Source organism: Hippocampus bargibanti, linkage group LG20 (genome assembly GCF_051943395.1).
Source record: "Hippocampus bargibanti isolate YZ-2025 linkage group LG20, ASM5194339v1, whole genome shotgun sequence".
Classification (NCBI taxonomy): domain Eukaryota; kingdom Metazoa; phylum Chordata; class Actinopteri; order Syngnathiformes; family Syngnathidae; genus Hippocampus; species Hippocampus bargibanti.
The window spans coordinates 5235304-5259133 of record NC_142753.1 but is presented as its reverse complement, the minus strand read 5'-3'; the positions used below and the strand labels follow the sequence as shown (position 1 = coordinate 5259133).

General features: G+C 42.6%; 2 protein-coding genes across 6 annotated transcripts in view; both read right to left on the bottom strand.

Moving 5' to 3' along the window:
• Nucleotides 1–11098, bottom strand: part of adcy2b (adenylate cyclase 2b (brain)) — a 40796-nt gene extending 29698 nt beyond the window's left edge. For all 3 annotated transcript variants that reach the window (XM_089022839.1, XM_089022840.1, XM_089022841.1), the window contains exons 1-2: nt 11067–11098; nt 6422–6942 (exon numbers count right to left, since the gene is read on the bottom strand). In XM_089022839.1, the coding sequence (XP_088878965.1) occupies nt 6422–6691 (270 nt within the window). In that variant the 5' untranslated portion in view covers nt 6692–6942; nt 11067–11098. The remainder of the gene's footprint in view (nt 1–6421; nt 6943–11066) is intronic.
• Nucleotides 11099–11261: 163 nt separating this feature from the next.
• tent4a (terminal nucleotidyltransferase 4A) lies at nt 11262–23652 on the bottom strand. 3 transcript variants are annotated; one of them, XR_016118567.1, is made up of 14 exons: nt 22686–23651; nt 21144–21267; nt 20481–20527; nt 20253–20373; nt 19832–19939; nt 18429–18557; nt 18140–18347; nt 17943–18069; nt 17753–17856; nt 17041–17213; nt 15580–15738; nt 14654–14821; nt 13092–13785; nt 11262–12969 (listed from the first exon to the last, which is right to left on the bottom strand). XR_016118567.1 is itself a non-coding variant. In XM_089022843.1 (13 exons), the coding sequence occupies exons 1-13, from the start codon at nt 23429–23431 to the stop codon at nt 13630–13632; spliced, it is 2256 nt and encodes a 751-aa protein (XP_088878969.1). In that variant the 5' UTR covers nt 23432–23652; the 3' UTR covers nt 11262–13629. The 3 variants fall into 3 exon arrangements, 2 of the variants coding, with proteins under 2 accessions (XP_088878969.1, XP_088878968.1); XM_089022843.1 differs by having other exon boundaries at nt 11262–13785; nt 14768–14821; nt 22686–23652; XM_089022842.1 differs by having other exon boundaries at nt 11262–13785.
• Between the last annotated feature and the right edge of the window lie 178 nt (nt 23653–23830).

The window sequence follows — 23830 nt, the reverse complement described above, 5'->3', positions numbered from 1 at the left end:
CATTTCCTTGTGTTCGCATGATGTGTGAGCGATAAGCTAGCGGCCATTTTGGCAGTTTTGTGTGGTTGTAAAATAAAAGTCAAAGTGGCAATAAACAACTTGAAGCCACCTTTAAAAAATGCTGATCTGGAAAGTTATGGAGCAAAAACAACAACATCAAAAAGCAACGTAGTTCAAATGACAGCTCTAATTTTGCAAACAACTACAAAGTCAAATCATTTTTATATGAACTCATTCACGAGTTTATTCAGGAATTGAAAATATGACATAGAGCGGCATTCCTGAATTTGTTCGGGTTTGGTCTTTTTCTTGCTTGGGTGTCAATAAAGTGCTGGCCAGACCTGTTTTTTCCCTTCCACAAGGGGCAGCATTCCCCTTTTTTTTCTATATTAGCGCTATATTCCATCTTTAGCTGTTGTTAAAGCACTATACAAGCCAATATGTATGTATTGCATTGTATTGTATTTTGGACAGCCACCCTTATTTCAAGCTCATATAACTACAGATCCATATAATTTATTAATTAACTTTTTTTCTGATGAACAAAGAGAGTCAAAGATTTCTTACGCTGCATTGAATGTTTATGTAGTCCTAAAACTCAATATTCTATGGGTCCTGGAATTTGAGTGACAGTGACAAAAACCCTGGCACTGGAGTGGACACATTTTTGCACGTCTGGCAGTCTTGTCTCAGGTGACTAATTTGACAAGTAATTGACTCGCAGCTGAAGAGGGCTATAGATGAAGCTCTGCGAGGGGTATTCGTGTAATGGAGCTTTTGTAAGGTGGTATGAGTCACGGTCTGGCACCGAAGGTCCTGCGGGATTTGACGACTGACGCCATCGCACTCTTTTCAGCTCAAGTGCACAATAGCGTCCTGATCAGGATGGGAGTCAAGCAAAACGTGCCAACAATGCGTTTTTGCTCTTGGCTTTCCACGCTCAAATGTGCACTTTTTGCATGTTTGAAAATGCAAAAAAAAGGTATTCTCTCATTGATCCTGTCTTCATCTTAAAACCCAACCACATATTCTCTGTGTTCACCAGGATGTCATGAAATCAATGCATGTGGAAGTTGCAAAACGAACCGTGAACGCGCCAGCTAAAAATCCCACGGTCCTCCAATTATTAGGGTGTATAAAAAAATAATGATGAAAAACGGTGAGCATTATAAAATGACGGCATTTTTTTTTACGTTTGAGTTATCGCAGCGATCTCTATCGATTTCTGTTAACATGCCACCACATGTAAATAAATCAAACCATTTCAAGCGACTTATTTTTGCTCTGAAAAGTGCAGATAAGCTAAAGAAGGAAATGAGACACTTCCTTGGAAAAACACACCCAAACAACAAGCACGTCCAGTGACTTTTTACAGAACGGGCGGAGTGCTCCACATCAAGTCCAAATTCCATCACTTGCAGGTCCGATCGTAGCGGGACTTGATTTTAGGAGCAGCCGTTCTGCTTTGGTGACATTGTGTTGAGAGTAAGCTGATTAAAAAACATGGACGCCATCCTTCCCCTACCCGCTCGGGCAATATTGTAACCATTCTTCGTTGACCAGCGTCAATAACAATACGGCTGGCTGACTTCAGGCAGCCCATCCGACAGCAGTAAATTAGAAAAAGTAATGAGGGGGATTCGTGCGGCAAGTGGTAATACAGTGACTGACAGGTGGAAATGACATCTATTGATCCAGTTCAAATTCAAGAAGATTGATTGTTTGGGATGGAGGTTGCATGAGAGAACCGCACAGATGACGCACACACCACAAAAGTACAGTGAGACCTCAACTTACGAACTTAATTGGTTCCTAGACAGAGTGTGTAAGGCGAAAAGTGTGTATCTCAAAAAAGAATTTCCCATAGGAAACCATTAAAATGGGAATAATCCGTTCCCGGGTTTCCATAAAATATACTTTTCAACTAAATAAGCCTTAAGACTACACACAACGTACCTCATTCTATGTATAATAAATATGCATTCTATGTATAATAAATATGCTATTCTATTGTCATGAAAGAAATACACTGCATTGTATCATAAAGTCACTTTATTTACATTTGTGATGGTCATTTATGGCTTGATGGAATGGCGTTGGAGGTCAAAGGGAATTGCTGTTTGGAAAGAGAGGCGCATTACATGAGGACTGTAATTAAAGAAATAAACTGTGCTGTAAAATAAAGTTTTATTTACCTTTTTGATTGTTGTTGATGGCTTATGGAAGGAGAGTCACCTTCCATAAGGACTTTTGGTAACTTAACCTCTGATGCTGTTCGGTCGTGTGCTTCCGCCTAAGATCACTCCACCAGCCGTGGTGGGTGTGAATTATGAAAATAGTGCTTATTATCAGGTTTAATTTTCATAAATTTGACGTTTGTAAGACGAAAAGTTTGTAAGATGAGGTGTTTGTAAGTTGAGGTCTCACTGTAATCACACAAAAAAAAACGCAAGCGTGTGTTCCTTTGTATGGAATTCCATGAAAAAAAGAGAAAACATTACTTCATAAACAAAAGCGCGTGTCTACGGTCCGAACAATAGCTTTCCGACAAAAGCACTCACGCCGCCTCTTGAGCCACTTGGCAAACCAAGCGTTGCCATTTTAAAGTGGGGCTTCACAGTCTCTCAACTTGCCGCAAATAATTAATTGCATACTTGTTGCCGCCGCTTTTTTTTTTACAAATAATTAAAATCAGAGCCGTATTCATCTCTTATGTAAACAAATCTATCTACCTACCTAGCCATTCATCTACCTATCCATCTACCTACCCATCCACTTACCCATCCATCTCCCTACCCATCCATCCATCTACCCATCCATCTACCTACCCATCCACCTACCTAACCATCCACCTACCCATCCATCTCCCTACCCTTCCATCCACCTACCCATCCACCTATCCATCTACCTACCCATCCATCCAACCATCTACCTACCTACCCATCCACCTACCCATCGATCCATCCACCCACATCCACCCATCCACCTACCCAGCTACCCATCTACCCACCCACCCAGCTGCCCAACCACCCATCTATCTACCATCTATCTATCTACCTACCTACCTACCTAGTAGGTAGGTAGGTAGATGCTAACCCTACCTACCTACCTAGTAGGTAGGTAGGTAAGGTTAGTACCTACCCATCTACCCATTTAAAAAAAAACAGTCTGCACCAAGTGGCTGTTTGGTAGCAAGTTAACAGTTCTTGGTGGATAATATACAAAAATGCAAAGATGCCATAGACGGGCGAGTGAGCAGGAAAATCTCATTTAACTGCAGCTTACTGAGTTGGGACGTCAAATTCTATTAGTGCATCTGTGTAATGTGCCCGCGCTTGGGAAAGTGATGCACACCTTATAGTGCATTATAAAAAGTAGGAAAAATTATATATTTTTAAAATGTATGTAATGCATGTAAGTTTTCTTTAAGAACGTAAAATATGTTGTATCATTGGGCACGTTGACTTGTTTGAATCAGTGACGTGCGGTGAGGTTCATGGCTGGTGAGGCACTGACGTCATTACAGTCAGATTTACAAACATATGAACGCTACAGAGTAGCTTATTCACCATTTGATTGGCAACAGTTAACGTGTGTTGTTTAAAATTTCTTGTCCGTATTCTTTATATAAACTGTAGCATAGAAAAAAATAATTAAAACAACATTATCGTGTTATAAATGAAGTCAAAGTCTGTCTCAATGAGATCACTGCCAGTGAAGAAGGTCGTCCTTGATCAGTCCAGTTCCGACTGTATGTTTCAGTCTTTTGAGCTGAGAATCTGTAATCACCAGCGCCCCCTGTCATGAGGCAGGAGAACTGTGTGCCTCACCTATGCACACAGTTTTTATCAAAATAAAATAAAATAAACACTGTAATATGTAATATATAATGTAAAATGTACAGTGACTGTACATTATATAAACCAGCTAAACTGTAGAAATTGAGTTCATATACTAAAAGTTTTTGAACACTTTAATAGCGATATGCATAGGGACAGCAATGTGGCCTCACTGCAGACCAAGCCAGCATAGTTCGCATAGTGATTGCGCAATCCATGGTGAGGCTCAGCCGGCTGGTGCCTCACCGCTAGTCTCTACCTAGTATTTGAACGGTAAATGTGAAAATTCTGTGATTTTGAAAAAAAAATCCAAAAATGGTGCAGTTAAATGGAAAATAATTTTAAGTACAAATCACTAAATAAATATAACTGTTTAATTTATTTTTCATTTGATATTTCCATGATGACAGGTGAGGCACGGCCTCACCTGCCTCCACTGACTGCACGTCACTGGTTTGAATAGATCTTGCTTCCACCGAGTGCTCATTTTGCTGAAGTCAACTATTTTCTCTTGGCTCCAACTCACCCTCAACCCAAATGGGGACAAGCAGTGTACAAAATGGATGGGCGGACTTTTTAATGGCTCGCATACAAACACGAATGTCTCCAGAGTGCCCGGCCACCCATCAAGTGTGAAATTAAACAGCCAAGTCCAGTGGAAATCTTTTGTGAGCTGCTTAGCTCTGAAAATGCGTCTGCAGCTTTTGTTTGTCCCCATTGCTCTATCAAGGTACCCGCACATTGAGTTTCTCTGCCCGTTGCATGATTAGCTAGGCTAGGTGAATATCCAGAATGCCTTTCAAGCAAACATAAAAACATTGCCTGAAATTCTATAGTGCAAGGTTATCATTAGATACGTAAACACCCCCATTTACATTGACTGATGCGTCACACACGCAAAATACAGTTGATTATTTAGTGAGCGTACGGTCAACACAAATGGTTTTTCATCACCCGGTGATAGTGCGACTTGCTCTTGTCCTATTTGCTCCCCATAGACAAATTTCCAGTGAATCACACATACTTAAAGGACAACCGACGTCTCCGGACAAGTTGTGTCCATAATTTGTAAAGTGGCTTCAAATGACTTCTACTGGGCGTATTTTAATAAGATTCCACCGTGACGTTTTAGACTCGCTCTGAATATTCAGGAAATCTTGTTTTTGAGTTGGTGACGAGTCTGTACGTGACGTCATGAAAGGACCGCCCCCTGACCGAAAAAAGACATTGCAGCAGTCCTTCAATCACATCAATGCATTTTGCTGTACATGTTTGGTCTGAGAACCGTGTTGCACCAAAAAGCCGCCAGAAGAGGGCATCCAAGCCCCATATAAGGAATTTATCAGCCTGTGGAAGCGGAGGTGGCCACTGGAGGTCGCCATTTTGTGCATCTTTTTTTTGAGTGAGAGATTTTCCCCCAATGTTGCCTCAAAATGGCACATATAATTGTTTAATCGATTGCAAACATGTATGCTTTCCTCCTTCCTAAAAAACAAAAAAGTGACGTCGGTTGCCCTTTAACTTTCATGCAAATACTACAGTGATGGAGCAGAGGCAGGAGTTCATTCAACTCGGGGACGGCGTTATCAGGAGAGCCTGCTGGCTGACTGAAATTCATTTCAGGCATTGATGGAAAACAAACTCCCAAGAGCACCCGGTCGACCGTTGGCCTGCTTTGCATGGAAATATGAAACAATATAAGATGACAAAAGCTGTTTGATAATGGATGCGCGGTCGTGTTATGGATTATTGTGGGGATTTACATGCTAAAACACAAAAAAACAGCATTTGTTTTTATTTTTTTCCTTTTCTCTTCCTTTCATAAGTTGGCTGCTGGTAATTGTGAATTTCTCTATTGTAAGACGAATAAAGGTTATTTAATTAAGAAAAATCTAACCTAAAATTGACGCAATACACTTTTTGCTTATTGTTCTTTATACTATGCATTTTTCAGCTGTTATTTTTTTGTCATTTATTTATGACATTAATATAATTTCAGTACCGTATTTTCTGCACTATAAGGCGAACCTAAAATATTTTTTTTTTCAAAAGCTGACCATGCAGCTCATAATCCGGTGCGCTTTATGTATGGAAAACATTTTAAAATATGTCATTCAATTGAAGGTGCCCCTTATAATGCGGTGCACCTTATGTACGGAAAAGATTTTTAAATGTGACATTCGTTGAAGGTGCGCCTTACATTCCAGAAAATACGGTGCTTAATAATTACAATTATAATAAGAATAATGAATAGAATTTAATGAACAATAATTTAATTATTGAATTAATTTAATGTATTTATTGGGAAAACAGTTAGTGTTTGTCACTGTATTTTTTATGCGTCGTAGTTGGACAATAAATTCAATCCCATTTTATTTCGAGTTCACAATCACAAAGCCGTTCACTCGGAATGCGCACGGTGTCAATCAAGTCATTTTTCGGGGGTGCGCCTTCCAGTCATTTTAAAATAAGAGGTTCGTTTTTAAAAAGGATGTTCGAGACATAGCGCGAGAGCGGCCGGTGAAAACTTATTACTTTGAAGTTTAAAGCAAGCCAAGCCCCGTCTCGTGACGCTCACTCACCAGCCCCGAGGCAAAGAAGACCACCAGCAGCGCCACGCAGGTTCCCATGACGATAAGCAGCAGGAAGACGATGAGCGGATGCTGCTGGCTCATCCTGGAATAGGAATCGTACAACCAGTCCTGCCGTTTCTCTCCCTCGCCGCTCGTCTCGACCCCCTGGAAGCCCGGGCAGCCCTCCGCCGCCGGACCGTCGGGCCCCTCGCCGCTTTCGGCCCCATCGCTCTTCTCCAGCAGGTAGCGACCGCGGGTCCACAGCGCCTCCTCCCACATGGGGGGCGGCGGCGGCAGGGGTGGCTCACCCCGCAGAAGTTCGGCTTGGGTATGATTGATGCCCAGATGAGTGCTTCCTCATCCCCCCCGGTGGGCTTCCCTCACATCCTCTCAAGACGGCATGAGTTGGGCTCACGTGGGGCTCTCTTTTGGAGGCGCCGGCGGCTTCTCCGTTTGGCGTCCCTCTCTGGCTGCAGCGTGCGACTCGGCCGAAATGCAGTTGAGGACTGAGAGGGAGCGACTGCGTGGAGCTGCAAGGGAGGGGAAAGAAATAAAGAGTGTGAAAGGGAGAGAGCGTGTGTGTGTGTGTGTGTGGTGGCGGTGGTGAGGGGGGAGATTTGTGTAAGTGCCAATGTAGTCCAGAAACAGTCACGTCAAAAGGAGGGGGGAACTAAAGATGGTGGGAAAATTGCCCAAGATAACTGCGGGTTGACTGCATGTGCGTGTGTATGTGTAGATAAAGGCCCTTTGAAAATGAGCCAGCGACACAGTTTGTACCAGCTTTGAGCACAAAGGTGGGGAAAGTACTCACTGTCCATATTTAAGTACAGGAACAAAAAAATAGATTGGTGCCGGAAGAACTGATTAAGTCAAGTTACAAAAAAAAAAGTGTGTTTGGATTCGCGTAGGCGTTTGTGTTATCAACACACCATGTTCATTTAGCTTTGCTCATGTTTAGAACTAAATGGGGGAAAATATTTAACTTTCATAACTGTGCTGCTGTGAATAGTACATTTATCCACTGTGAGATGAAGAAAATGAATCTAATCCACTTCCCCTCCGTTTTTTTCTGCTCCATATTATTTAAAAAATAGTTACTTAAAGGGCAACCGACGTCTTCGGACAAGTTGTATCCATAATTTGTAAAATTGCTTCAAATGACTTCTACTGAGCGTATTTTACAAAGGATCCACCGCATATAGCTATATTTTACATTTTACGACTCGTGCTGAATATTCCGGAAGTCTTGTTTTTGAGTTGGTGACGAGTCCGTACGTGACGTAACTGAAGGAACGCCCCTGACCGGAAAAAAAGGACACATTGTAGCAGACCTTCCAATCACGTCAATGCTTGTTTGGTCTGAAAACCTCGTGTTGCGCCAGAAGAGGGCGTCCAAGCTCCATATAAGGAATTTATCAGCCTGTGGAAACGCAATACACCGTCATGTCTACAAGAGGTCGCCATTTTCTGCCTCTTTTCTGGGACGCTACATTGCAATCCAGATGCCTCAAAATGACACGGAATAAATTCTTTAATCGATTGCAAACATGTATGCTTTCCTCTTCAGAACTATTTGAATCATATTCATAACTGGATGTGTAACAAGAAAGCATAATCTCCGTATCCGAAGCCATTGTTTTGATTCTCCAGCAATGCAAGACGTCTTGGTGTGACGACACGAACTGGGCGTAGGACTTTCTGAAAATGCCCAATTCGCAGCTCAATTTCTTGCAGATTTTGGACACTTTAAGTCATTTTTATTGGTGTTTTGCATTTGAATAAAAATATCATACTGCGTGTTTTGGGTATTTTAGATGCTATAATAAGTTTTTCTGATGTCAGTTAGGAAACAAAAAAGTGACGTCGGTTGTCCTTTAAATACATCAGTAAGCCTACTGCATTTTCCAGTGTATAAGCCCCAATGAATGGTCTAGGAGCGTGACAAGGTGGGAAAGAAGGAGAGAAAATATCAACTGGATGAGATAAAAAGGTAGCTAAAAAGAATGAGTGGAGGAAGAGGAAAGGAAAACAAACTCGGGAAGGTAAAAAAGAAAAAAAAAAGAAAAAAAAAGATTTGTCACGAAGAAAGCAAGCGAGGTAGAGAAAGAAGTGCAAAGCATCAAAAGGCGGGAAAATGTGGCTAACGAGGGAAAAAGTTGAAGCGTGATGATAGCCGTGGTCAGAAGAACGCGAGAAAAGCCTTGCACAGTGTGCAGAACAGAGTTAAATTTGAAAAAAATGACATCATATTTTCAACTCCCAAATAAATTCGGGAATGGCAGGGAATGAGTTAATTCTGTGAGGCAGAATCCCAATTTTATAGATACCTTTTTTAACATTACTGTTTTTGGGTTTCTACTATTGAATTAGTGATTGTAGCACGCTCGAGAGGCATGGAACCAAGCACTTTAAAGGGCTAAATTTCTCTTGAAAGTCTATGGCAGAATTGTGACACGTTGACGGCTGTTAAAAAATAGATTAAAAAAAAAAGTGTCCTCCTTCCGAGAAGGCGCAAAGACGTGAACACCTAATCTGCATCGAGATACGCATACAATCTTGTACTGCCTGCTGCCTTTCCTTGAATGAGCCTACGCTATATGAGCTAATTGGGTCCGCCGCGATGCCGCAGAGATGCGTTAATGAACTCGACGACACACACACACACACACACACACCGACTATACATGAGTAAGTGCGTCTGCAAGCGTGAGACAGTTTGAACTGTGACTCATGTTACTTGATGCAACGCATCCTTGTCTCGCTGCGATAAAAGTGTTTCATTGAGGCATTTTACTCAAATGAACAGAAACACACACAAGCACACACCAATTGATTAAAAACATCCACCCAAACATTTTTACACTTGCACCCGTCAATTTTTTTTCCCATTAAATTTGCATTATTTTTAGTAAAATCAAAGTAACACAACACCCCCCCCCCCCAATGTAAACATCTATGTTGTAATATTGTACAATTGCACAATAATACTTGAGAAATTATTTTTGCCACGTAGCGCTACATATAATTACAAGAAATGTCATTATTTTACTTCTTTTTATGTATCTACGTATCCAGCTGGCTGGCTAGCTAGCTATCTATTAGCCATATAGCTATCTAACTTGCTATCTATTGGCTATATAACCATCTAATAGCTATATAGCTATCTATTTGCTACATAGCTATCTCGCTTGCTATCTAGCTAGGTAATCTATTGGCTATATAGCTATCTAGCTATTGGCTGGCTAGCTAGATTTCTATGTATTTGAGTTACTTCCTGGTTGAGTGAACGCTGGCGTGTGTGGCTGCCGCTGCTCACCCACAGAAAAACTTATCCTGTGACTGTAAAGTGACCTTGAGCATTTTGAAAGGCGCTTATCAATAAAATGTATGATGATGATTATTATTACTGTATTATCTCATCCCCGTGACCTCCCTGGTTGAGTTAAAAATGAGACGTGCTTTGAAACCCCATTCCGCCTACGTATTCAACGTGTGTTCTGTTGCTATAAACGGACCTCAAACAAAGTATCCGCACGGTGAACCATGTTCGCAAAACAGGTGCGGCAGCGCTGACCCCACCACCCCCCATTCATCCCCCAACACCAAGCAGCGACAGAATGGGAACACGTGGAGGACCAGAGGCTTGGACGTCCTAATTCTGAATCAAACACCCTCCCACACGGAGTCACTGGTGTAAGAATCAAGGACGAGGCGGACGAAACACCACCGGGAGCAGGTTACGCTGCCTTCAAGCAGTCCTGTCGTATTGATCCCAGGGTTCAATAAAACTCGTCAAAGATCGCAAATCTTGGCGCCGCACACGTGGGAAATCAACAGAGGAGCTCATCGACATGTGTCCAACACAAAGGTCAGACAAACCGATGTCACCTTTTGGAATGCGAGGGAGAGAGGAAGCAAGTTTTTGCGACTTGAAAAGCAACTTGCGACCATTGAATTACCGATCACGCGCATTCGCCTGAGTACACACTTTGATAATTAGAGTCTGGAGGGCTGATGAGCTCCAAAATAAGCCCAACCTTGATGAGGGCAAAACGGGCCCCATCGACCGAGCGTGTCTTTGATTAAGGCGCACGGGGACGCCCTTTAAACACGGCAATCAAGGAAGCACAACTAGAGGCTTCGGATGCCTGGCGAAGGCGTATGATCTCGAATTTTGGAATTAAATTGATATCTGCTCGATTGAATATAATGATTTGAACTTTACGGCAGATGACAAGCAATAACAAGATGACAAGAAATCATTGGGGCGAGCGGTCAGTAACCTGAACATGTCGAACACAAAGGCCACCGTAATGCGAGCTTAAAAACTAACATAAAAAAATATTTGTTTTTGGATTGACACATCTACAAAATCTAAAAGCAAACTTGTAATGCATTGTTAGTTGTGAACTTTTAGGGAAACGCTTGATCCAAACGCAAAGCAAAATGTGCAACAAAAGTTCAAGTCCACCATCTAGTGGTCGATAGTGGAATCACATGTTGATTTTGTCATTTTCAAATAGCTGCTTAAAAAAACTATGGCTGCGAGATTCAGCTAATGGTTGTTCTTGATAATATTTGATGAAAGCATGTCACAGATATTAATGATATTGAGTTTTTTTTGGCTGGGGGTGGGTGGTCTATGAGTACTTACCTAAATCATTCATTCTTCAGGTGTTTTTTTTCCACCAATACGAACCTGTAAATGCATCATTTTACTCAATTGTTGCAGCAATTTCATGAAATAATGTTTACGAGAAACTTACCCTTGAGCGGCGAAGCTTGGAAAGCCGATCTGTGTGAGAACATGCAAAAAATTGTCGTGCATCATCAGAAAAGAAACAAAAAACTATAGACAGCGCACAGTGCTTTTAAAATGTTTATTTAAAAAATAAAATAGAAAAACATACATACAAATGTCTAGGAGAAAAAAAACAGCCCCAAAATAAAACCTGGCTCAGTGGTTTCTGGCTCACAACAAATCAGCCCGTTTGAAAATAAAGCCAGGGTTATTTTATGTTGCACCTCGGTGTACATTGTACGGGCAGAACATTGATTGTGGCTTGAATTCACAACTCCAAAATGGAAGCGAGGGGACGAGCGCCGACATGATATCCACCAATGAGGATACTGTATGAAGATTTGGCGACTCTGACCCAGACCAACAAAGTGTGCAGGGTTTATTTCCTGGGGCGTATCGATGAGATATATTATATATTGATGATATAAGATGTCATTTTATTTGACTAAAAGCCAGTCAGTTCAAATGGGCGAGAAAGGAAAAGCATGGGAGACATTATTATATTTTGTGTGAATGACATCTTACTCCAACCTTTTACATTTTACATCAAGGGAGTATTAATTTATTGTGACTCATCGCTTTGTAGCTATATCTGATAAGGGGTCAAAATTTATATTGGTATTTTACGATTGCATAAATTAATACAGTACATATATTTTTTTAAATAATTGGACGATGGATAAGATATGTCAGATTTTCTGCCTATTCGAGGAATTGGCGTGGGCCATTTGGTTGTTTGTTGCTTCCTCATAAAAGCAGGCATGGTTTAAATTATTTTTTTAAAAAGCATTTGATAAGTTTAGATTGGGGCTTGTAATCAAAACGCAATCATAAAATATTTTTTTAAAACACAGCGGCCGAGCACATAATTCAAATTTGTGTGAAATCATTTTGACAGGGTGAGTTTCATGAGCTCCAATTCTCGAACCATCTGGGGGTTAAATGGGGGATTAGGGAGTGGAGGGATTAAAGGGGGGTGGGAGGGGCAGTTGTGAGTGGCAGGTCAGAGTTGCCAGGCGCTTTTCACCCGTGGAGAAAAGAAAGTAAAATGGTGTAACAGCATTGAACATCACCGTCGTGTAAAAAAAAAAAAAAAGCACATTGATGCTGCACAGAGGGCAAGTCGCTCTCTGGGCGCATCCCGGCTTCACCCCACAACCGTTGAAAGACGTTTCAAGTGGATTTAACTAGGTCGCGCACGCATACGCTTGACAAACTCGGAGTCCAAACGTGGTTGATAGAATCCCCCCTAACTCCTTACATTTGGCGGATAGGTGTACAAAACTAGACTTTTGAGACATCTGGGAAGTTTGCGGCTCACAAACAAACAAACACACACACGCAAGAATAGAAAGTCACTTTTGTCCGAGCATCGTCTATCTTCTCCAGGGAGAGGAAAAACAAAACAACAACAATCCTCGACTGCACAAGACGTGACGCGGTCATTGGAATAAACGCACTTGCATAGAAATAACACTGGTGAGCGTTGGACGTGTTGATGGCGAGTCGCGGGCGTTTGCGCCGCGTTCTTTGTGAGCGCACATACGAACACATCGCGTAAACTCAAAGGAAGGCAAAAAAAGTAGGGGGAAGTACCTGAATGGAATCAAAGTAGAATTTCCCTTTAACTCGGATCCTTGCATGCGGAGTCCTTTTTTGTGTTTTTAGCACCAGATACGTTCTGTTGCTAGCCGCACCGCAGACGCTCTCACAAGTCCATCTCCATTTTTTGAACCCATTTCGACAATTCCCCCAACTTGGAAAACACAGTAAAGAAGGCGGAGAAGGCAGTGATAGGAATAAAAAAATATAAAAAATTGCAACAACAGTGCCCCCCCCCCAAAAAAAAAAAAAAAAAACTGACAATCATCTTCTCACCGAAATAGGATCATAGTATGCAATTTTCCTGCCACTCGCCTCCAGGATGAGAGAGAGAAGTTCCTCAAGGAGCAACAGGCTCACGAAGTCCCGGAAGGCACAAGGCTGACTGAGATAAGAGGAGGGGTCTTGGACCTGGGCTCCTTCTTACCAGAAATACCAAAAAGTTTCTGTAAACAGAATGTAAAAATTCTACAAAAATAAAATAAACTATATAAAAAAAATTGCCTTTCATGTATACACACAAAATTAAATAAGCATTTAAGATCCAAAAAGAGAAGAAAAAAATATTGCACAAAACTGGGTGGGGTGAGGGTGAGTAATGGTGGCTCTTATCCGCACCATTACAAAAAAACGACCAAGAACCAAAGAAAGTACTGACCGCAATATAATACTGAAACGCTACAAGGCGGTGAACAAACGGTCACACTGAAGCAGAAGCTGCAGGCTGCTCCATGTCGCGGTCGCTCCAGTCGAGTGAAAACTGCTGGTCTCCGTGAGGCTGTGGTCGGGGGGGGATGGAGCGCAGGACTGACCTCTATCTGCTGGGGCTGACCGGTAGGCTGTCCCTCTTCCGGCGTCGCCAAGTGTTGCGGTGGTACTGCGCGTACGAGTGAGCGTGTCCGCGCGAGGGCGCTACCAGGTTGGTGATGAGCGGCGGGTTGTACAAGCCCTTCATGTTAAACTTGACGTTCTAAGGAGGGAGGGGAGAATGGGGGGGGGGGTTCCGATAAAGCATTGGTTAGACCTCTGGCAATGTTTTTTACCCTTCCAGGAGGGGGCCACTTTTGCCTGTTTTCCACGTTAGCGCTTTGTTCCAGCTTCATCTGTTGTTAAAACTCTATTTAAATCAATATGTTATGTATTGTATTTTGTACAGCCGCCCCCATTTCAACCTCAGATAACTACATACCCATATAACTTGGGAATTAACTATTTCACTGCCATTCACCAATTTATTCGGGAATTGAAAATATGACAGAGCGCCATTCCTGAAGTTGTTCAGCTTTTGTTTTTCTTGTTTGGGCGCCGATAAAGCGCTGGCCATGGCCTCTGGCAATGTTTTTTTTTTCCTTTCCACAACGGGGCAGCATTTCCCTTTTTTCCTTGTTAGCGCTTTGTTCCAGCTTAAGATGTTATTTATGTGCTATATAATGCAATACTGTATGTATGCATTGCAGTGTATTTTGTACAGCCACCCCAATTTCAAGCTCAACTCCAGAGCCATATAATTTAGGAATTAACTCTTTCTGATGAAAGAAGAGAGTCTAAGGTTTCTAATGCTGTATTGAAGGTTCATGTGGTCCTAAAACTCAATATTCTGTGGGTCCTGCAATTGGAGTGAAAATGACAAAAACCCTGGCACAGGTGTGGACACATATTTTGCATATCATCGGGCAGTGAATGAGTTAAAATGGAGAAATCTAAAACATATTGATTGTGTAAAATATTAATCTAAATGAAGGAAAAACTTTGAATAGCATAAAAAATGCTTTAAAGAAATCACACAAGCGCATTTGAAGGGGGCAAGATAGAAGGAGATGGTTTGCGAAGGGGCTTACCTTATGCGTGTGGCTGGAGTGGGGGCTGGGCGGAGGCTGAGGACTAGAAGGGGCGGGGGCATGGGGTCGGGGGTGCATGTGGAAGAAGGCGGGGAGACCGCTGTCGATACACACCTGTCTGCCAGGTAGGGAGTGAATGGTGAGAGCCCCCGGGACAGAAGCGCGAGCCTGGTGAACGACCGGAAGATGATTTCATTCAACTTGCCGCTTTCCGTTAACGCAATAAATGACACAGTATTGTTATTTATATATTTATATATTTATTCTTGAGATTTTAAAAAAAGTACTTATAAATTAAATTCTTATTATTCGTAATATTATTTTATTATTAGTATTATTATTATTGCTGTAAAGTGTCCTTGAGAGTTTTGAAAGGCGTTTATAAATGAAATGTATTATTATTATATAATTGATATTAATATTGTTGCTGTAAAGTGTCCTTGAGTTTTTAAAGGCACTTCAAATGAAATTTATAATAATAATAATAATTATTATTATCATTATTATTATTAATAGTAGTAGTAGTAGTATTGTTGTTGTTGCTGTAAAGTATCCTTGAGAGTTTTAATAGGCGTTGATAAATGAAATGTATTATTATTATCATATTATTATTGATATTAATGTTAATATTGTTGCCGTAAAGTGTCCTTGAGTGTTTGGAAAGGCGCTTGCAAATGCAGTTTATTATTATTATTATTAATATTATGATTATTATGATTATGATTGTCATTATCACTAGTAGTGTTGCTGTAAAGTGTCCTTGAGAGTTTTGAAAGGCACTTGTAAATGAAATGTATTCATAATAATAATAATAATAATAATAATAATAGTTATTATTATTATTATTATTATTATTATTATTATTATTATTATTATTATTATTATTATTATTATTATTTTTTAGTTTTTTTTTGCTGCATGTCTACCTGTGAGCCAGGATGCAAGACCAGATGATGACCTGCCATTGCTGGTTTGGCGGTGCCCATGCTGAATCCTCGCGGAAAAGCCAGGCCCAACTGCGGGAATGACGCAAAAGATGGTAGAGCAGGCGGAGGTACGGGATAAGGCGGCGCTGAATCTGAATCCTGAAAAAAAAAACAGGAGTTCAAGTGGATGAAGGATTTTGAGGGCAGTTGACCACGAAAGACAACGGTTGGTTCTTTTTCTTCTAGGTAGTCTTGACATCGAAAACAGAGTTATCGTTTTGTGAAATTTTCGCATGACAGCTGGAGAAACGTGGACAACGTTCCTGCGCTATTTCTGGTATTCGTCCAGGCATTCGCCACGCAGATGGAGATGCTCTGAAACAAGTACGACCAGCTGTTGTCTCTTGCCATTTTTTTAAACGAGTACGAAGCAACGGCGGGAATTTTATCTGCAAGGGGAATTTTCTTCCGACGAAAACTGTGTACATTCCACCATCTGCTCCATATGCAACATGTTGTGATATAAATCATACAGCCGTTGCTAGGTGATGGAGCCTCCGCCCAAAGGCGCTTTTCCGGCCGCACTGGGGATTTTTATCGCTCCAGGCTCAGCTCACAACAAACCACAGGTTCTCATCCCATTCGGTTTTCAACCAAAAATGTCATATTTTTATGCCCCGGTATACAACCAAAACTTGGTTCTCAACCAAACTGAGTGCATCTGAATGCATCACTCGACTACCCTCCGCTTCCTTATATGTCACATCTTCCTCATTGTGACCGACGCATTAATATTGTTGTTGTTTTATTGTTGCGAAAATGCAGACATATTTGGTTAAAATCTCCTGAATAGTAGATGGTTTGAAAAGTTAGTGTGCCCTGTGTTTGCCAAAAGACAGCTGGGATAGCTGCCAACACGCCCCATGGCGGAAAGATAATTGGTGAAAATAAAAGTTTGTTTTTATAGAATTTTACACAGGACCTCTATTATAAAGTTTTTATCCGGTTTATGCGATGAAATATTTAAAAAGTTGTTTTCTAGACGTTGAACGGATTAAGATTTTTTACATTGATTTTAATGGACAGTGCTGTTTTGTTTTTTGAACAAATCGGTTTTCGAACAGGTTTCTGAAACGGATTATGGTCGAAAACCGAGGTATCACTGTATAAAAGCAAAAGAGAAGAGAATTATTGTACACCGGGGGTGTCAAACTTATTTTTTTACAAATTAACGAACAGAGTTTTTCAATATGAAGTCAAGACTAATGACTGTAATTGTGGTTTACATACAACAATTGGAAATTTTACTTGGGACTTTAGCAAGCATCATGGTTTAATTTCCTTTTGCGGATCGAATAAAATGTGGCGGGCCAGATTTGGCCCGCGGGCCTTGCCTTTGACAACATGATGTACACCAAAAACAAGACAGCCGATCACATCTGTGAGTGACGAGTGACTTACATTGTCCGATCCAGAGAGCGAAGAGACAGAGGAGGCGGATGAGTGCTGCTGCGGACTGGAGATGGACATTGGTGTATCGGCGCTCTGGGGGGACACCGAGTCCCTCTGCGGTTCCTCCGACGGGACGCCGTTGTCCAGCACGCAGCCGAAAAGCGGAGCCTTGGGAGTTGGCGCTAGAGGTGCAAATGTATGTGAGAAGCGTGCGGCTTTTTCTGCTATATCAAAATGTGGCGGGGTTTAAATAGAGATATATGTCTGAATTAAGAGTTAGTGGCTTTATTTTCTGTTTTTGTCACAATTAGAAATGAAAAATGTGTATTTTTCCCCTTGTATTTAGTGTCTCTCAAAAAATACTGAAAAAAAAAAAAGAATTTCACAATTTTTAAAGCCAAAATATTGCATGAATACCCATAAGGAACACACAAGTTTTAAAGAAAGAAATTTGGTATTCTCTGAAAATTAGATTTATAATTATATTGTGATCAACACTGATAAAACCTGGAAATATTTATGATCTCCTAAAAATGCATAATATGGTGTGCCTTATACAAAAAATGTCATTCATTGAAGGTGCGCTTTATAATCTGGTGCGCCTTATCGTGCGGAAAAATAAGGTAGTTACCGTAACATGAATGCAAATTGTACAAACTTATTGATGGTATTTAATTGCGCCAAAAACGGGACCAAATGCAGATATGAAGAGTCGTCATACCTCTGTTATTGGCTCGAAGTATATCCCTGCCACCCCACTTTTTGACGATCCACTCTCTGTAGTCGATCACTTCCTGGGTCAATCTGATTATTCTTCCTAAGGTGCTGCAAAGAGAAACGGGAGAACATTTTCCAGGGGCAGTCCCAATGTGATTAATAACAACGCGATCCGGCGTGCCGAGGCTTCCAACCTTTCGGAATCTTTGTTGGGATACGAGCGGGCGAGCGGTGACACGGCGTGGCTGAGGACAGTGTAGGCGTAATCAAACACCTGCCTGACGTGCACGGCGCCATACGAACCCCTGCCCACGTCGTTGCCTGGAACGGGAAATCGGAATATGACATAATGTTGCGTTCGCAGTGGGTTTTCATCCATTGATGCCCGTACCTGGAAGCAAGGGATCTTCGATGCAGAGCATGGACGGCCGGTAACCGTTGGTCATGGCCATGTCGTCTTTGGCGATGTACGCGCCGCCGTTTTTGATGCGGATCCCCGTTTTCAAGTAGTTAAAATGGCGACCGTACAATTCAAAAAACTCAATCAGCAGGATGCCCAGGTTCTCGCTGGGGTTCCTGGCATCGATGCGAGGATGAAGCTGCGGAAAGAAGCGGATTTGTGTGTTCTGTTGACGGCGCCAAATGATATTTATCCATTTGGAGTACAGCTTCGCGAGTACCTGCAAGAAGCTGATAACCATGAGGATGAGGCTGTATGAGCTTATGCCGCCGGTGAAGACTTCATTCAGATCTCTTTGCAGCAAGAACTGCTTCAGCACAAAAATCAGGTAAGGCAGCACCGGATACTTCTGAAAGCGGACAGGGAAATATAAACAGGCTTGAACGAGGTGACAACAAAACTGCAAGATCCCCCGACGATTACACCGCAGCCTCATTCCCTCACGCATTAACGCCGCCGCTCGCGGGGGTTGGATTGAGCGCGGCGATTTTCAAGCCGCGACAGGCCATCCCGGCAGAGCGGAGATGCAACGTAAACAGGCGAATAAAGGGCAAAAGGATGACCCCTTGTTAGGAGATCAGCACCTGGAATTCTTGGGTCGTGTTGGTTTCAACGAGCATGACGAAAGCGGGTAGACATCCACCATGCGGTGGAGACACCTTCAGACTACATTAAGCAGCGATCTTGCCGACAGACAAAATGTGGGGCTGCTTCCAGGTTGACGCAAAGCGAGGCAAGAAAAAAGTAGAAAAAACAGTCGCGGCTTGGAATTGAAGCGGATTTACGTTGGACAGTAGATGTGAGGCAATCTCTTCGTCAATGGATGCTACAGCTTCATGTTTGCTTTCGACATTTAGCTCGTAGCAGACATGCACATTCCACCATGACGTCCTTTCCATTGGTGACAAGGACGCTTTGATCCTCTCCTCTTTCATTTAGAACTGCTTCATACAACAAAGAGGGTGCAGAAAGTGCTTAAGATTGAATGAAAGTGTATTTTGTGGTGTGTGTCATTATTTTTTTTTATGGCGTCGCAAGAGTGGCTGCCTTTACAGCAGCTCCTGTATTTTTTTTTCTACTTCCTTTGCTTTCCTCTTCCTTCCATCACTTTGCTGCTGAGAAATGTACATTTCCCCACTGCGAGACTAATAAAGGCTAATCCAATCCAATCCAAGTGTAATGCTTTGAACTGTTAGCCGGCCACAATTCACATAAGGGGAATTTCCAAAGGTCTATATTTAGATGCCTCTCCAAAACGGTAATTATGTGACTCGGTTTGATTTAAATACGCCTGCATGCCCCCACCCCCCTGCCCCCCTGCCGCTCTCTTCCATTCTTCATCTGCAGGGGTTGCTTATAACCGGCATTTAGTTCTTGTTGCAGTCAAACTCCCCATAAAGTCGTGGGGAAAATGTCATCAAATGTCAACAAGTTGGGAGCTAAAAATGTTTCTTTTGAGACTTCATCTTACTTGTGTGTGTGTGTTTTTTTTGTAACAGCATGTGTGACAGCAACGAGGCCAATCAATAGTGATTTTGGTCATCAACGAAAAAATAAAATTGACCACAAAATGCAAGGAAAAGGCTCAAGGCCGCTCTGTAAACGAATGTGATGGCATCTTACCCAAAGATAATCTTTAATGAAGCTCGCCGCCTTGACGCCACTCCCGACGTTGAAGCTGATGTCTATTTTCACCTTTGTCTCCTGATCCATAAGCTTGATGATTGGCACCTGGATGGGACGGTGAAAATGGTGGTAAAAGTTAAAGACAGAACAAAGGACTTGAAAATAAACAGATTGGGGGAGACACTGATTAGGTCTCCGCTCAAAAAGATAAAGGAAGGATGGAGCCAAAGCTTTTGATTTCTGGCTGAGCACTTCCAAGTCCGCCCCCAATTTTTTTTCCTCCCGGGTGCATAAAAAGAAATGCCAAGGTGTGATTTGGCAGAGCTTTTTCCACTTTCCCTGGTTTGAATCCCATTGGCATACCAGGGAAAGCGTCACGTGATCGTTAGCGTCAACATATGAAGCCTAGCATACTCACGGTAGCTTTGTCCAGCACTTTAACGGAGAAGGGCTCGGCAACGTTGTGCTTGCGAAGGGCCTGCTCCAACTCTTGCAGCGGGGGGCGCTCCCACTTCCCAAACACCACCAAGTCAATATCACTAAGGTGGGGTAGGGGGGTCACATTCCAAGTCAAAACAAAGACATTGGGGAAAAATACACACAGGCTTGAGAATGCCTCATTGACAGATTCATGTCTCTTTCTTGCCTCGTTGGAAGGTACAGTCCTGTGCTGAAGCTGCCAAATATTTGGACCTAGAAAATGCAGAAAAACAAAACAAAAAAGGGAAATTAAATTAAAGCTCCCGTCTAGTTCTGTTGACAGACAGCCTGTGTGAGTGGACCCATCAATATATTCTAGACAGAGAGAAAATTATATTGTTTTGAAAGACTAGAGCTAAACCACAGGCCAAAAAACGATTGCCTCGAAAAAAAACAACAACAACATTCATTGTAACGTTGCTATTGCATAACAGCCCCATATGCAGCAAATGATTTACAGTCCATAATATCCATCTGAAATGTCCACACACTACGAGGACAATGCATTTCCGGGTTCCACTTCAGAGCGGGCCGACTGTGCCAAGTGGAGAGCGCTGCCAAGCCAAGCAAACAATGGCGAGGAGAGAAATGGATGCATTTCAGAGCTGCGAGAACCAACACTCCAAAGGGTGGAGGTTGAGTCGATCTCTTTCCTTTTCTCGTCTGGGAAATACGACGAGAGGGCAACAGGACAAAGACGGAGGGGAACGATGGATGACGAGGGTGCAAATCAGACCAGCGATAAGGAGCTTTGGGACGTTTATGTCAGGACACGAAATAGTGGGACTTGTTTGGATTTCCTTTGAACAAATGGAGAAACGGAACTTACATCTGCGCTGGGCCAGAGCACTTTAATGACCCTCTCTATCCGGCTCACCACCTCTTTTCTCATCGCGGCCTCCTCGGGCCGTGGAGACATGAAGTTGTAGAAGTCCATTACCTCCTCATGGAGTCTGACCAACAAAGAATAAAATAAAAAACATTGAAAGAGGAATTTATTTTTTTGTGCTGACAGCACACACAAAAGACAAAACTATCATTGAAATTGTGCATTTTAAAAATTAAAATTCCACCACAACAATTTCAGGCTGTTTTGGTGTTTTCTCCCCTAATATGTATTTTCTGTCACTATTATGGTGAACCCGCTAAAACAATCGGAATTTTTTTCAGTAAAACCCGTTTTATTTCTTGTCCTTGGCTGTGTCATTTTTTTTCTTTGTGCAAAGACAGAAATGATCCTCATCTACAGATTTCCTTTTGCCTGCATGACAGCTGATTTTTTCTGAATGTTAACCGGCATCACACAACGGATGGCGGCCGCCTTTGGAGGTGGCGCCGCACAACGAGACGATTTCTTAGTGAGTAGTCAAATGCCGAGGAACAGTGGGGCTCTGTTACCACCCCTGTGGCTGCTCATTTTTTTTCTTCCTAAGAATGCAAGCCATGGTGTCAGTGTGAAATACGGAACAGGGGGACTGTCAGAATCAATTACTAAAGTCCTGCAGGACATTCAGTCACCCCATGTGCCCGCGCCATGGTGAAAACTTACTGCTAGCCTGTTCGACAGACAGTCATGAACAGATACAAGTGGTTGGACAGAGGAGCATACAGTAAGCATTGTCAAAAAAAGACATCAAATATTTTCTCATTCCACTGAGGCATAATAGAATGACAAATACTGCAAAAGCAAATTGAAAATGTAACCCTGAAGGCAACCCAACATGTTTGATATTTTGTTCTACTCACGCAGTGTAGAGCGAAATACAAGTGTGTGATGGTTAAATGTGATTGCCCTCCCACTGTTTGATTGTTCTAACTTAGCATCCAAGCACACATTTTAAGTGGTGCTTGAACTGAGACGCCGCAAATCTGACGTGCCTTATGTTGCACACCAGATTTATGAAATATTGGGCAATTAATGACAAGTTCTTCCTCTAAATATGGTTATAGTTTAATGAAATGTAGGCCGTGTTGAAGAAACATTTGTTTTTGAACAAAATGTGGTCAAAATAAACGATTTTCAACCAGACTGCAAGATGGTAGGCCTCCTTGTCTGTGTGAGTAAACAACGATGTCGTTTAATTCGGGAGTCTTGTAACTATTAACGACTGACTTGAACTTGTGATTCAAGTAAGACATGAGAATTATATTATAATATGGACAGCTGTTTGTGATGTAGTGTGAGTTTCTGTGTGTGTGATAGAGAACTTTTAAACTCCACTACACAATGTCAACGTTACTTAACGAGCGTAAACCACTGATGCGAGTCAGGAAAAGGCTTACGCCACTTTCGCTGCGTAAGGGGCCTATTCAAACCAGATACAGTTTACCTGGCCAAGTTCGTAACGTAAATACAAAGTGTTTAACTTACCCGAGAACCCCCGGGCTATACGTTCTCGTCTTCCAGGGCGTCCATGTTTTGGCATCGTTTCCATTGTTGCAATTTGAAAGCAAGTAATTGACCCCGTAAGTACTGGCCTTATTGTCACATTTCCTCCGGCCGGGGTGAAGATGATGATGGTGGTGGTGGTGGTGATTAGGGTGAAAATGGGTCCCAGGTAAGGAAGGAGCCACATGGTGATTTTGAGCGCACATCTGCTGCAAATTGAGCACTTGACGGCTGTGATGGAGGAGCTGTTGGTGGTACTGGTTGTTGTCCGTGCTGTCATGCAGCGCGCAAAGCAAGCCGACGTTTTTATTCCCAGCCGTGGTTCTTTCCAGCGGACAGCCGGTGGGGGGACTGTCCGCCGTGCGGGATTCCAGAGAGGGCGACCTCGCCTTCCGGGACATTGCCATACCTTCACCGGTCTCGGAGGCAGGTGGGAAAAAGTTGGAGAGTGCCATGCCCAGGGAGTTTATCATGTCGACGTTCGCACAATTAGAGCCGCCGCCGTTCACAAAGCGGTGATGGCCGCTGTCTCCGCCGCCGCTGCCCGGGATCTTGTTCGACCCCACGGCATTTTTCAGCGCGTCCAGCGCGGCGTAGTTGACACACTGGTTGTGGACGTGCTGAGCGGAGAGCGTCCGTACTCCCTGAGACATTTCCCAGACGTGCATCCATAAGGCGTTCGCCGGTCCTTTCTGTTCGGGTTGAATCCAAGCTACCCTCGGATCCATTCAACTTGCTTCTCCTGTGACCCCCCTCCCTTGTTGGGTAGGACGCCAGCGAAGCCGTCGTGATGCAGCGTGCCGAGCCGCCGAGGAGAGATAATGTCACCACGCCGTCTCGGGAAGCAAGGAAATTACGCGTGAAGCTTAGGTAGGAGCATGAGTAAAGTAGCTCGCTCTACGACGCGAGATAGGGAAAAACGCTGGGCGATTTATTTTGGGATTCAATATGGCGTATTCTCTTCAAAACTACGCGCATGCGCGTTACGGCTGATCCTTACTCAACGACCAGTGCCCACTCCTTTGGAGGACCCCACGAGGCCGACCGTGTTACTGCACCCAAATTTGACGATTACATTTAAAAATATAATTTGAAAATAAATCATGACAATGTTTTGTTTCCACATT